The 13,636-nt window shown below is 38.3% G+C and overlaps 1 protein-coding gene across 3 annotated transcripts in view; it reads right to left on the bottom strand.

Moving 5' to 3' along the window:
* mast3b (microtubule associated serine/threonine kinase 3b) overlaps positions 1 to 13,636 on the bottom strand; it is a 37,197-nt gene that overhangs the window by 10,848 nt on the left and 12,713 nt on the right. For 2 of the 3 annotated variants that reach the window (XM_028027829.1, XM_028027831.1), the window contains 9 exons: positions 12,722 to 12,810; positions 10,973 to 11,045; positions 9,202 to 9,222; positions 8,831 to 8,909; positions 7,390 to 7,547; positions 3,660 to 3,735; positions 3,111 to 3,320; positions 1,350 to 1,451; positions 824 to 956 (listed from right to left, as the gene is read on the bottom strand). In XM_028027829.1, coding sequence (XP_027883630.1) covers positions 824 to 956; positions 1,350 to 1,451; positions 3,111 to 3,320; positions 3,660 to 3,735; positions 7,390 to 7,547; positions 8,831 to 8,909; positions 9,202 to 9,222; positions 10,973 to 11,045; positions 12,722 to 12,810 — 941 coding nt within the window. The remainder of the gene's footprint in view (positions 1 to 823; positions 957 to 1,349; positions 1,452 to 3,110; positions 3,321 to 3,659; positions 3,736 to 7,389; positions 7,548 to 8,830; positions 8,910 to 9,201; positions 9,223 to 10,972; positions 11,046 to 12,721; positions 12,811 to 13,636) is intronic. The other variant, XM_028027830.1, reaches the window with a different exon arrangement.

Here is a 13,636-nt window from a genome sequence, read left to right as displayed (position 1 = left end):
CATCAAGAGCTTCAACTGCTACAGAATCAAGGTCAAATTAAATCACACCACAATAAAAGAGGTGACTATAACTTGTGGAAAAAAAAAATCTCTCTTTCAAGAGGCAAAATTCTTTCACCGTAAATTAATCAACAAAAAAAGGCTTTAATTACTTCAACACAACCGTGATTACATAAGAGCATAAATGCTCACAGTGCTTTAAGCCCATCAATAAAATTAACCACATTAACATGCAAATATATGCAGCAAGGCACTGCAAGCCATTATCAGATCTTCTATTCCATATGGATGAAGTATGAGGATGAATTCTCTTCTGCATACTGCTGTTAAATTACTATGTTCAGAGGAGACAAGGTGTTTCATCCTAATTAAGCTAATTATCCATTAAATTAGCAGAGATTTTTTTTATAGAAACACATCTATCTCATTGAGTGCTACATTTCTTAATATCTGAAACTTATTAGCTTTAAGTGTCAGGGAGTTACGGCGACGTCTAAGGGATTATTTAAATGCAAATTTATGCAGCCTTATAATCAGATCATCTTCTCCATATGGAATACATGTAGTGTAAGCATACATTTCTTACCATGTATAAGTGATCATAAAAAGTGTTAAGAGAACCAAAAGAAGAGGCTCTGCGGTAACCAACACTGTCAATGAAGTATCTGTGATTTTCCCATATATATACTGATATAACATTAGAGATCTCACATGGAAAACCTCATTTCCAGGGCAGGTAACAAAACTGATCCAAAAATGTTGATTTTGTGCTACTAGAATCATGCATGTGAGCCACACTCGGTAAAAAACAGCTGTAATTTACCTTCCAGCAGGTCTCGGGTCAGACCCAGCTGGCTGATGATGTACCGTGGGATGTCTATCTTGATCCCCTGGCCCACTTTGGCGTGACCCTCTGCTGCCTCAAGCAGGTGATAAAACTCTTCTGGGTCAAACTCCTGTCAACAGCATCCAAGAGTAATGAAAGAAGAGAGTTTGAGGCTAGGCTCCTGTCAGTGTGTGTGGTGTGTAACACACTCGAAGGTCTTAATCAGCACCTCAAGTCTAGTTCCTGCTGATTTATTACTTCTAACAAAACTCCATATCCAAATATTTGACAAAATCAAATATTTTTAGATGAGACTAGCGTATTGTTTGTAGTGAAGCCCTGTTTTAAGGATTTGATTGCAGGTTTCCTGCACTTGAGTTATAACAATGAATTCATTTAGGGAACTTCTGCAGAAATGAAAGCCAGAACATTTCAGTCCTATGTCAAGGGGGAATCTAGAGCTAGATAAGATTTAACCATCTTATTTTCAATTAGAAAGAGCTTTTCTTCTTCCGCAGCTTACCAGGCATTCAAGCAGACGAGCCGGCCGAGAGATTATGATGAGGATCTTCCGCACCAGCTGGGTGATGACGGTTACCTCCTCGCTTTCAGAGCGTTCAAAGGCCTGGGAAAGTGTGGAACAGGAAGAGGAAAATTTTACACATGGTAGCATTAAGTAACTTGTCAGTACTCTTTTATGTTTTTACTCAACTTGTTATGCCAAAAATGAAGATATGCAGTGCTAACTGTAATAAATATAAACTGTATTATGAAAAACTGAAAGTGTAAAGCTAGAATTTAGCTAAAAATGTCAAAGTTTCAGACTAAGCCCTCCTTTAGTAATCTGTAAAAAACACACACAAACAGTCATGTTTTACAAGAGAGGATAATGTAAACACAAAGTAGTGTTTACATCACACAAATGGAAAAAAATATATTCTGCTGAGTAGGTTCCTGCTATCACAGTCTGGAAAGTAGTAAAGAGTTTGATAGTTATGTCCCAGTTGTTGACTAGGCCAGGCATCCTGGGTTAAAAATATGATTGTTTCAAGATATCATCATAGTATTTACAACATTTATAACAAAAATACATAAAACATGAGCTAATTGCTTTAACAGAAAACATGAAATTTATTATATTTCATATGTTACAAAGTAATATAACAAATTACTTATTATAGTTGTAGTTATAAATAGCACTTATTTTGCCATTTAACCCTATTTAACTTAATAAATGGTCTTAAGCAAAAGGCAAATTCAGAATAAAAACTTGCTGAAGTTATTAGCATTTTAAGCCAATGTGCTTATTTCACAAAATTGTATACATCTATCCTGTTTCAATGTTTTTGTTCTTTAGATTAACTGAAGTAGCATAATCTACTGCAATCAGCTGACTAAACAACATGAAGCTTGTGGCTTGCTAACCACTGTTTTAAAGCAGCATTAGCTTAATTAGAGTAATGGGTTGATAATTGTTTAGTTTTCACAAACCAATCGTAGTCCATGTTTTTCGCAACTGGATGCAGCTAAATCTGTCTTTGTTGTAATCAAAGGGAAAAGAGCAGGAGCTTTCTGTCAGTCAGCTGGGTGGCAGTGTGCAGCAAAGTAGAAGAAGAAAAGTTCAGTCACTCGGACAGACTTCATTAAAAAGACATTAAGCCAGAGGTATAATGGAAACCTTGATTTTTTATGGCTTCTGTTCTACTGCAGCAGAAATAAAGTCAGATTTCTTGATTTTTTTCCTTTCTCCATGTTTCTCTTCAACAAAAAAGGAAAATGGAAAAAAGCTACATCTGGGAAACAAATATCAAGTCATGTTTGTGGAAGAGAGAATTTGTTCCACTGTATGGGAACAGACTTATCAATTCAGCTGGATGTACAACAAGTTGGCCATGCCCTATGCCTGCAACTATGTAAAAACACAGACAGCTGCTATGACCACCGGTATTTTGTCAGCATAACAATATAAGTCACCTTTAAATTACAAAGTTTTACATTTTTAATGTATATTCAATGTTTTGGGATTATGCTTAATTTTCACAAACTCTTCCATGTTGGCTTAAAGTGCCTCCAGCCTTCATACAGGATTTCAGCTGCCAGATCTATTGTGTGTTTCTGTGCCTAGCAGATGATTATTGACTGACCTGTGTGCCTGCGCATTTCACTCAAGCTCAATCAATCTGCTTCCAGTACTTTACAGCCAATTATCTTTTGCTTGAAACTCCTGTGTAAAATCTGGGAAGCCCATTTCTGACATAATTTCAGCAGCTGCCTGTTTTCTCACCTCGTGCAGCAGCTTTTCCAGCTTCTCCTGCAGCTCGCCGAAATAGCGGGAAGTAACCAGGCCTTTCTGAGACTTGTCCAGACAGTCTCTGACCAGCTCGACCAACTGGTGCTGGATGAAGCCCAGCACGCCATCAGCCAACCGGAGGGAGCTGTCTGGAGAGTAATGGGTGACAATCTCCAACAAGCGCTCCTCCATCTGGGCTGTGGCCTTCAGGCGGGACAAGAACACAAACACAGTTAAAATAATCAACAGAACAGTAAATATGATTGTCACTCCCTTGGTGGCACCAAATGTTCTTTATTTCCTGTGGGTGGATTCATATGGCTGTATAACTTTACCCATGATTCATTCAACAAGCTTTTAGCACCTGTTAAGACTTGTAATGCCCAGGAATGAGCAACTGTGTCTTAATAAGTCTTAGAACGGCTTGTTTTGAGAAACCCCAGTTGTTGTCTTATACAGATTAAACATCCCAAATTTAGTCTTGCTTAGATGTGTACGTGTGAAGGCAAATGCAGAAAGTGTAAGGTATCTTTTAATACTCACCCTTGGAAAACGTTCTCGGTAAACATGGTTCATCATGACTATCTCGTTATCAAAGGAGACGGTGGATCGCCCGGGACTACAACAAAAACAAAGAAACTAAAGTTAATATCGGGTAGAGATCCTCAAATCCAGGTCTCACGGTCTGGCATCCTCCAACTTTCAGATGTGTCACTAGTTCAAAACACCTGAATCAAATGGTTGAATCATCTTCAGTATGCAGTTAAGTTCTCAAGTTTGACTAATGACCTATTTCTTTGACTCAGGTGTGTTGAAGCAGAGACAGATCTAAAGGCTGCAGGACATCCGCCCTTTAGGACAGGAGTTACAACCCCTGATCTAGGGTGACTGATCAATATTTCATATTTTTAATCAGTACATAATTAAATCATTATGTCTTCTGAACTACAAAGTGATTTGAAAGTAGATACAGTTAAGATATTTACATACAGTGTGAAAGAAGTATTTTGTTTTTCTCACATCTGATTTTAAATCATACATTTTTTTTTTCCGTTTTAGGTCCATTAGCATAACCAAAAGGATTTCTGTTTGAAAATAATTATTTCTGCCATAATTTTGTGAGATTTTATCAAACTTCATATTCAGGGGTTTACATACATTCCCCAGTAATTCCTAGTTTGCTGAAATTGGGCCCCATTCCTCCCGTCAGAGCTGCTTTAACATATGTCTTAAGATGTTGCTTCAGTATTTCCATATTATTACTCATAATGAAATTTCGTGCAGCAAAATACTCACACAACATGATTCTACCATGCCCATATTTCACAGTTGGGGCGGTGCTCTCAGGCTTGCAAACTCACCCCCTTTTTCCTTAAAATGGCCATAATAGCCAAATACTTTAATTTTAGTCAAATCACACGACATATTGCCAAAAATGTCAGACATTTGTTCCCGTGTGTGTCTACAAACTGTAATCTGGCTTTTGTTGTAATGTCTTCTTCCCTTCATCCAACGTTAGTACAAGACTTGTTTTACTGTGGATAATGACACACTCTTAGCAGCTTCAGACAGCATTTTCACATTGTCAATTTCTTTTGTTCTGAGGTTCATACAATTCACACCAAAACAAGCTCATCTCTAACACACATAACCCATCTATTTCCTGAATGGTATGATCCCAGGGTAGGACGAAATGGCAGAAAATGTATGCGTTTTATATCAGTCAATGTCAATAAGTATTGATTAGTGTTTTGTTTTACAAAATTGAAATACTGGCAACTGGTCACGTGATGTTCCGTGTTTTATCCACAGTTTCCTCTTAAACTGTTGTACTCATCTTCCCCACGGTATTGTTTTTTATTTTCAAGTGGTTATGAGGCACAGTGGCAAAACCTGAAACTGCTGTGCAACAGGTTGTTGCTAGTTTACCAATGGGAGAGTGAGTTAGTTGATGCCACCAACCTTGCTTAACTGGCAATGGAAAGGTTAAAACCTTTCCATTGCCCCAGAGTTCAAGATCAGAGTTCAGTGAAATTACTTAAGATTCATTCAGATGCATTTTTTATTAATACTGATCATATATTATATCGCGACATATATTGTTATTGATTTATTGCCCAGCCCTGTATGATCCTGAACACTCCTATGCTGTTTCTGTTCTCTTCCTAATATCGTGGCTGATTTTCATTAGATTTTTTTTCATGAAGTCACTCAAGGAAGTACTGTAAAAGGTGTGGCTCCGTTAAATTAAAGGTAATGGATTAACGGTAATTGTAAATCTAAAAACCATGACATCATCATCTGGGATTTCCCACATTGTTAAAGTGAAAGTAATTTCTAATAATCTGCACAAACAACAATAAGTATTATCATTTTATGTCATTACCCGAGCATTTAGGGAATGCAAATAATTTTGATGAATTTAAATGACATGTGACACGAGATGTATAGTCAGAAGAGAAAGGTTATGTTTTTTTAAAAGTGAACCTGGTTTCAACTGTACATAGCACTCAGACCATTACTTTTTCTAGACATAGAAGCAGTCTGCTAACTTCACAGCATCTAAACAAAGGCACATAAACTCATTATGGTTGTGACGGACAGGGTTTTCTAGGTCAACTTCAAGGAGCATATGATTTCATTCTGTTGGAAGTGAAGCCAGAATTTTAATTTGACAGCACCTAAGCTGGAAAAGCTGCACTTATGGTGGATTTTGCTGTCAGGCTTGAATGTTTCTATATAAAACATATCTTTACCAGCAGCGGAGGCTTCTCTCAGCCAAACTCAGTGAGTCATCAACACCAATCAATTAGTCATGTACTGCAACACCACTTCAGCATTTAAGCCAATGAGATAAGAGTATTTGAACTGCAAATACTTGCTTGATGCAGCTTCAAACAGAACAGATGGAGGGAAAATCTATCACATGCAAACAGTCTCCCCAAGCCATTCCTTTATTTTTTTTTTATCATGAAAAGACAGCTCTGTTGCTCTGGATGGCTGCTGCCGAACACACACTGCTGCATCTCTCAGATCAAGACCTCCAATCACTTCTCTTTTCCCGAAAACCAACCCACCCTCGATTACAGTTCAGGAGCTTCATCCCGGAGGCGCTCTGTTAGCTAGCACGCCCACGTACTGCACACCATGGTGCCAGAACATGGAGCACTCAGGCAGCACACAAACAGCACAGAGCAGAGCCAACAGACAAAAGTTGTCAAGATCACACTGGCCTGCAGTCAGACCTCCACCTGCCTGCCTACCAACAGGAACGTGTCGACATTAGGAGGTGAGAAGAGGCGCTAAAAGCTGCGTTTGTCCAGGTCATTATGACATCTGGTAGTCTGAGAGCTAGTTGAAAACCTGCAATCTCTGCCTGAAATTAATCCATAATATTTTCTTGCATAACAAACGCGAGTTAATCCCGTTAGAGGGATTACTGTTTTTAATCTGCATAAAATATCAATCCAATATCTTCATCTGCACAAAAGAGATCATAAGGAGGGTTCACACATAGCGGTGCAACAAATGAACACTTATGCAACTCAAAATTAACCAAAAGTAATTAAAGTATGCAAAGTCTTTTGTTGCACTTTTTATTTTCCATCTAGAAAAATGAGCAGCTAAAATGTTCTCTTCAAAATATACATTGAGGGTTGTTAAACATTTTCTATTGTCATATTTCCAGATTTTCCAAACTAATTTCCTGAATCCTCAGTCCTTTTAAAGAGATTTCTAAAAGTATAAACACAAAGATTCACTACAGATTGTTGCCAGGTTTAAAACATGGATCTTGCAAAAATATGATGGATAAAAAAATATATTATTCTGTCATTTATTTATTCCATAGAAATTCTAAACATCAAAAAATGTTTTAAGCCAGGAAGTGAGGTCACATTGCTATTACTTATTTTATTGTTTCTGTAAGTACCAATACTATTGGTGCACTGATTGCAGTTTTCTGGCCGATTACCAATCTTTAAAAAGCCTGATATGCTCATTTAGATTTTGAGCGATTTTGATTTTTTTCTGAAAAAGTTGCTAATAATAGCTACAAAGACTCTAATTTGGCATCAGTGGAATGACTGTTGATAACCTCACATGTGCAGACATGACCTGGAAGAGGAATAGGGTACAGTGGCTTATGAAATTGGTTTCTTGTGCAAGTGTCAGCTGATCACAGATCTCTCAAAATTAAGGAAATGGGGGCTGATTTATTGGATAGCCCCTAACAAATACAGACAGTAAGCACATATCTTTTAGGATTATCTACCTGAGGCTCCTTGACCGAGGTCGTATGACCGGTGAGGGCCGTCCGTCCTCGTCAGTAATGCTGTCTGTGCTCCGGAAGTGCTTGAAAAGGAAGTGAAGCTCATCTTGGGTCGGCTGGTAAGGAAGCTGATGAAGACGCTCCTGGGAGGATGAGGATGACTACACACAGACAAAATTAGATCATTAATTATATTCTACTAATCTTAACCCTTTTGCTTACTTTTTACTTTCACATTTTGTTTTTGTCAGGCTATTAAAGCGCTGAAGCGAGAAGCAACCGTGAAAAACTTCTAAAACAAAAATTATTCAAATAAAAGAAGAGGCTTCAACTCAGCAAAAAAGCTAGGGAATGGCAATGGAAAAACATATTCGGGAAGCAACTCATAGCAGTTTATATCGGCACTAATACAAAGGAAAACTGTTTCAAACCGAATGAGTCATGTTGCAAAGAGGCCAATTATGATTCAAGCCGAACTATTTCGACAAGTTCTTTGTGCAGAAATTTGACAGTGTCAACATCACAAATTCATCAAATCATGTTTCCTTTTCGTCTTAGAAGCTAATGTTACTTGTTAGCCCTGCCTTTTAAGGTTAACAAAAAGGATCATCAGGGTCTTTTTTGGATCCAGAATCATCAGGGTCATGATTTTGAGAAAGAGGGATGAGCTATTAATCCAGAAAACCACAGACATGATCTGACAAGTTGGACTTCCTTCCCTCTGTCTCCAACTCAGGGTGTCTGTGGAGGTTTTCTGATGGGTCTTGAACTCAAAAAACGAGGAGTAAGTACTGAAGTGTTTGTATGAAGCTGGGATTAAGACAGACAGGAAATTAAACTCTTCAGTTAATTTTGGAAGGACGTTAAACAATAATGAAAGCAACCAAACCACTTCTTTTATAAATATTAAGGCCAATGAAGACCTTTGAAGAGATCACTGGTCCTCATTGAGCTTTGGGTCTACACTGTCTGACCCTGACTAATTAACTACCTCATTTAAATACAACACAACTACTCTGATTACAGACCCTCCTCTCATCAAACTTGCCATCCAAAAGTTTCCACCATCACCAGACTTTTTTTTTCAAAATTCTCCTTTCAGCAAAAAAACTTCTGCACAGTGGTATTGTCCCAAATATAAAAGGTTTTCATGAAAAGCCATCAGAAATATTATCTTTTGACACAGACTCTTTTATTTTCCCCCTTATTAGCATCCAGACTGCGTGTTCTCCTTCTGATGTAGAGTTTCAAAGACTGCGAGAGTGACTCATTGAAGCAGACGACGCAGATAAACAATTAGCAGTTTGTCATCTTGGGCTCGGCATTTTCTGGCCCTTATTGCACAAACGAAATGTGCTACTTGGGCTGACAGAAGTGTGAAAAATGTTTTGGCTGCCTTGTGTCAAGCAGCAAGGATGTTGTCGTGTTTATGGGGGTCACTTACCGAGACGGTGGAGCTCGGTGGATTGGTTCCATAGCCGGATGAAGGGAGGGAAGCCAGAGACCATCGTCTGCCCTCAGCTCTGAGACACACAAGCAGAAGCGTGTTATATAAGCCTGGCAGCAAACACATTACTTAGTTAGATATAAGGGTCCTTATATGAGAGGCAATCCTGTTACTATAAGAGCATAAAATTATTGCTCATATTCACAAAGAATGCTTCTTCTTATTTTTTTATTTACAGCATCCCTGTCTTATCTGGCCTGAGGCTTAGAATGGTTTAGAAATTTAAGCTTTATGTCAGAAGGAACATTTTGTGAAAAACAAACAGAAAAGACGTGGAGTAAGAAGTGAAGAATTCAAAAAGAAGCTACCTTTCAGCACGAGCCAAATGACTGAGATCAGGACAGCAAGGGGGGAAGAGAAAAGCAAAGACAGAGAATCTGTGAGTTTCAGGATTCTTGCACAAGCGATCCTGTGACCTCTGGCATTCAGCTGAGGGATTAGTACTGACAACACTGCCTTCCTTGCCAGTTTTCATTTGTCCAGATACAAAGAGTTAGATGGCACAGAAATTAATTTCAGACTATTTTTTTTACGTAACAGAAAACACGGAAGTCTTGAGCTGTGCAAGTTTGCAGTTTCTATAAATGGGTTTTTAAAAAAAGAATGAAAGCATGGCATCGCAGAGGTGAAAAGCGCACTAAACAACACCTATAAAGCATAAGAACAGACACATTTATATGTGTTTGCACACACTTGTGATACCTTAAAAAATAGAATTATGTCTGTTTTATTATAGTTACTTACTGAAATACTTGTGTAGACTGAAATCTCCCAAGTCATTATATAATATTTCTAAGGGTAAAATGTTTAAAATTAAATATTCATCCATTAGCTTTCATCTCTTGTAAGATTTTCACTTAAATCAGCAAAAAATGTCTCCAAGCAGAGGGGAAGCACCTAAACCTCTCATCAGTTTTTAATGACTGTTCTTGAGTTTCTCCGAGATGCAGCCTTACTCGAAGGGCTCGCACGCTTGCAGCAAGACAAGCGTGTTGCCAAGGGAACCTGATTGAATGATGTGCGAGTGGGCTTCAGGGGGTAGCCTCGGTATGTTTGCTTGCCTCCTGCTGAGGGGGAGTCAGCTGTAAGAAGACCTGGCAGTGGAGGAGGGGAAGGGAAGGTGTGAGTGCTCTAGACTGAGTCAGCCTCCATCACCGTACTGCTGCTGCTCCTTCCTTTCCTCTTCTTCTGTCCTCTTGCTCTAGAGGGGTTCCCTGGAAGCCCCTCTAGAGCAATATCAAGAATAACATTTAAATTTTTTTTTTTACCTTTTGTATAAGTGTTTAGTTAATTTTGACTGTCAAGTTACAAAAAGCTACAAAAACATTTACCTACTTTTAGTTCATCTTGGTGATCACTTGCAAAGAAACATATTACAGTTCAAAAACTGCAAACTACAAAGTAAATTGAAACAAGATGCTTGCAAAGACTGTATAAAGAGACCCACAACACTTATTGAACTTGTTTTCCATTTGATTTCAGTGATGGATGTTTTCACCACCCAGATGAAAAAGTGACAAAGAGACATTTGTCTATCCTTGTCCATATCCATTTCATTTTATTTGCTCTTGTTCATGTATACCTGTATTGTGAAAATATAGCTGTGGGAAGACCAATCATTTCTCAAAACCTGTCTTGATGACATTAAAATGTAAGTGTTAGATATGGAGGGAAACGGGGGAAACTTTCAAGTCTGGGAGCAGCATCTCAACTGAGACGTACGGGGGTGGATGCATCATTTTGCAGGGGGGGATTTGTGCAGGAAAGACTGGTGCACTGCACAAAATATACATTACATAAATAAATAGAAATAATTTTGTGTGAACCTAACTGATCCAAAACATGAAAGGTTTAGCTTGATTTGATCTCAGACAGTGAGAAAAAAGGTATGTCGGTAAATATCAGGCTTCAGTAATGTGTGTAATAAATGATAAAGAGAAATACAATTTATATCAAACAACAAAGAATGCTAAATACAGGTGTATTAAAAGCAACTACATTAATAAAGAACTATCAAAGCAACCAAACAAAGACATAGCCCAACAGGAAGAACAAGCTTCACAGTTATGGTTGGCATACCTTCGGGCAAATGGAAAGTTGAGGCAGGCACTGGTCGACACATTTCGAGGGCTGTCTAGAGGGCTGCTCACAGCTAAACAAGGAAACTCAAAGTCATTAGCAGAACAATTCACAGCTGTAAAAACAGACACATGACAATAGCACAAGCAAACTGTGTTGGTTCTATTTGCAATGGGCAATGTCTCAAAAATAGTGACGTCATGTCTGGAACCTTTAAAAAGGGTAACATAAGTCAACGATGCCGAAGATCCAACATTAGAGCTTGGCATTACTTTTCAAAACATTACGCCACCGATCTGCAAACAGTTGAACCAGGGGAAAATCCTCAGTCTGCATTGTTTTGCTGGAATCTGGGGATGTGGGTAAACTAGAGACTGTTTGTTTACATCCAGCCTGTAGAGTGCCCAATTAGGGCTTGATTTTATTCTGTGATTAGATAATCCTTAGCATGATTGAGTTCAAAAGGGAACGCATCTGCATATCGCCGCTATGAAGAGCTCTTGAGCAAAACTGTTTTCATAGAGTGCAGCTGACTGATAGTGTTAAAGGGTTGTGCACAGTGTGCATCGCTGTTTGAAAAACCAGGAAGATAACACCCAAATATTTAGAAATGTGAAACTGAGCAAACAGTTGAGTCATCCCTCACTTCTTTATATTCTTGCTTGCAAAAAGCCAGATTTCTTTGTCTTTTGTAAGTGATTTGTTGCAGCACTTCTCCAGGATCCATGATGTTTTTGCTTAAGGTTTACAAAATACTATTTTTGCTGTTGGTATATTTGAGGGATTTTGGGCATGTTTTCTTCTGAATATGAATAACAATGACGTTTATTTTCTCTATTTGTGCTTAAACAATTCATGTTTTAATAACGCCTTAACTGTCATAACGACACAGGCGTCTTCATGGATCCGTTGACTTGTACGTTTTTTGCGGGTGACAATTAAGGGATTAAAAATCAAAGCAAACATTCATCTGGTAATTGCTCTAATAAAGTCTACAAAGTATTACAAACATTTTGATGACGACCACTTTCAGAATGACTAGAAAATTTGTTTTTCAGGACTAACTGCTGGTTTGAAGTTCTGCACAGTACTTTATGTTTACATTTGGCGCTTTGTAAATGAAGAGTTATTTTATGCTCCAAAATAAAATAACTGGTCATGCTGAAACATACGACAAACACCAGCATGTTAGGGATTCCAGTTTTAAACCTCTCCTCAATTTCTTGCTCTAAAGATTGTTTCCTCATCTGGAATTGTTCCAGCTCTGTGACGCATGACATTGTCTTGAACAAGCTTAAAAGTTGTGGTTCATTATTGTCAACTTGCCCCGCCTCATTTAAATCCACTGTATTAGCACTACACAACTCCATGCAAATGACTAACTATGTTTCCCTATTTTACATGGTTTTTCTTGTGTGATTGCACTTGTATTATTTCATAATCTGAATGACTAATTTAGGTTTATGTTATGCCAAATTTAGTTGAAGAGAAAATTCGGTCACAAGTGCTTGGCAGAAATTGTCCTCCAATGTTTCGCCAGTAGATTTCCTAATGGAGGTGGCTTGTGGGATGATTCTTTTAAAAACTTTTGTTAACTGTAATCAAACTAGTTACATTTGCAAATTACTGTGGCACTTGAATTTAAAGTTGATCACAAGAACCAGCTTTCAAAGGTTTTCAACCAGGATTAATACTTGTCATGGCTTAAGCTTTGGGACAGAAAGGAACTGTCATCAAAACAATTACTACCTGTGTGGAGTGAGAGTGGGGAAAGAGGCCGTGACAGCGTGGGTGAGGGCGTCCCGACACCGAGACTCTTCCTGTTGCTGCTGCGACAGCTGAAGCACAAACGGAGAAAGACACAGTCAACACACGTCACTTATCTGCATCTCTCCAAACAATTTACATGAAAATGATTCTGTGTGAGTTTGCATACTGAGCAACAGAGGCTGAACAGGGAATAGAAGAATGGAAGAAATCAAGTCTAACCACCTGATTAATTGCAGCTCTCAAATGCAGATGGTAAGTAGCATGAGGACTGGAAAAATAAAGTAAGCCGAATCAATTTAAAGCAGGAATGACTGGTAATCTATGCAAATGAAATCATTTTATTTATCCCTTTGGTCCCTGCATTTGCAAAGCAAGGGTTTCTCATCTTACTCTCAGAGAGCTGATAACTGGGTTTTATTTTCTTACAATGACAATTGAAGTCTTTTATTTGAATCCCCACCCAAGATAATATCAGTCAGGAGAGAAACAACCCCAGTGTATTCACTGAAACCGAGCATAATTGCAGTGGCCCTGGCTGTATTAATCTACAATCATGCATTTGACTAAATGCAGTGTTTCAGGTTCTCTTTATGTACAGGAGTCAGACTGTGTGTGTGTTTGCAGAGCAGCAGCTTGTAGACATAAAAGGTCTGAGACAGCATCAGTTGGCAGATTAAAAGACACTTGACCTCTAAAGTAGTAGACTATTATCCTCTAAGCACCGACTGTTGTGGAGAACTGAATGACACAAAAACATACCTGTTTGTGTGTAAACCGTACTGTACAGTACGGTTGTGTCTTTCATACAATATGGTTTTTAAGTATAAAAACCACCATTTGAATTTGAGTTTATCTCAAGTCACTCAGACATATAATAAGCAAATGAGATATAAT

Source organism: Xiphophorus couchianus, chromosome 9 (assembly GCF_001444195.1).
Source record: "Xiphophorus couchianus chromosome 9, X_couchianus-1.0, whole genome shotgun sequence".
Classification (NCBI taxonomy): domain Eukaryota; kingdom Metazoa; phylum Chordata; class Actinopteri; order Cyprinodontiformes; family Poeciliidae; genus Xiphophorus; species Xiphophorus couchianus.
Note: the sequence above shows the minus strand (reverse complement) of the source record. Positions and strands in the feature narration are given on the sequence as shown.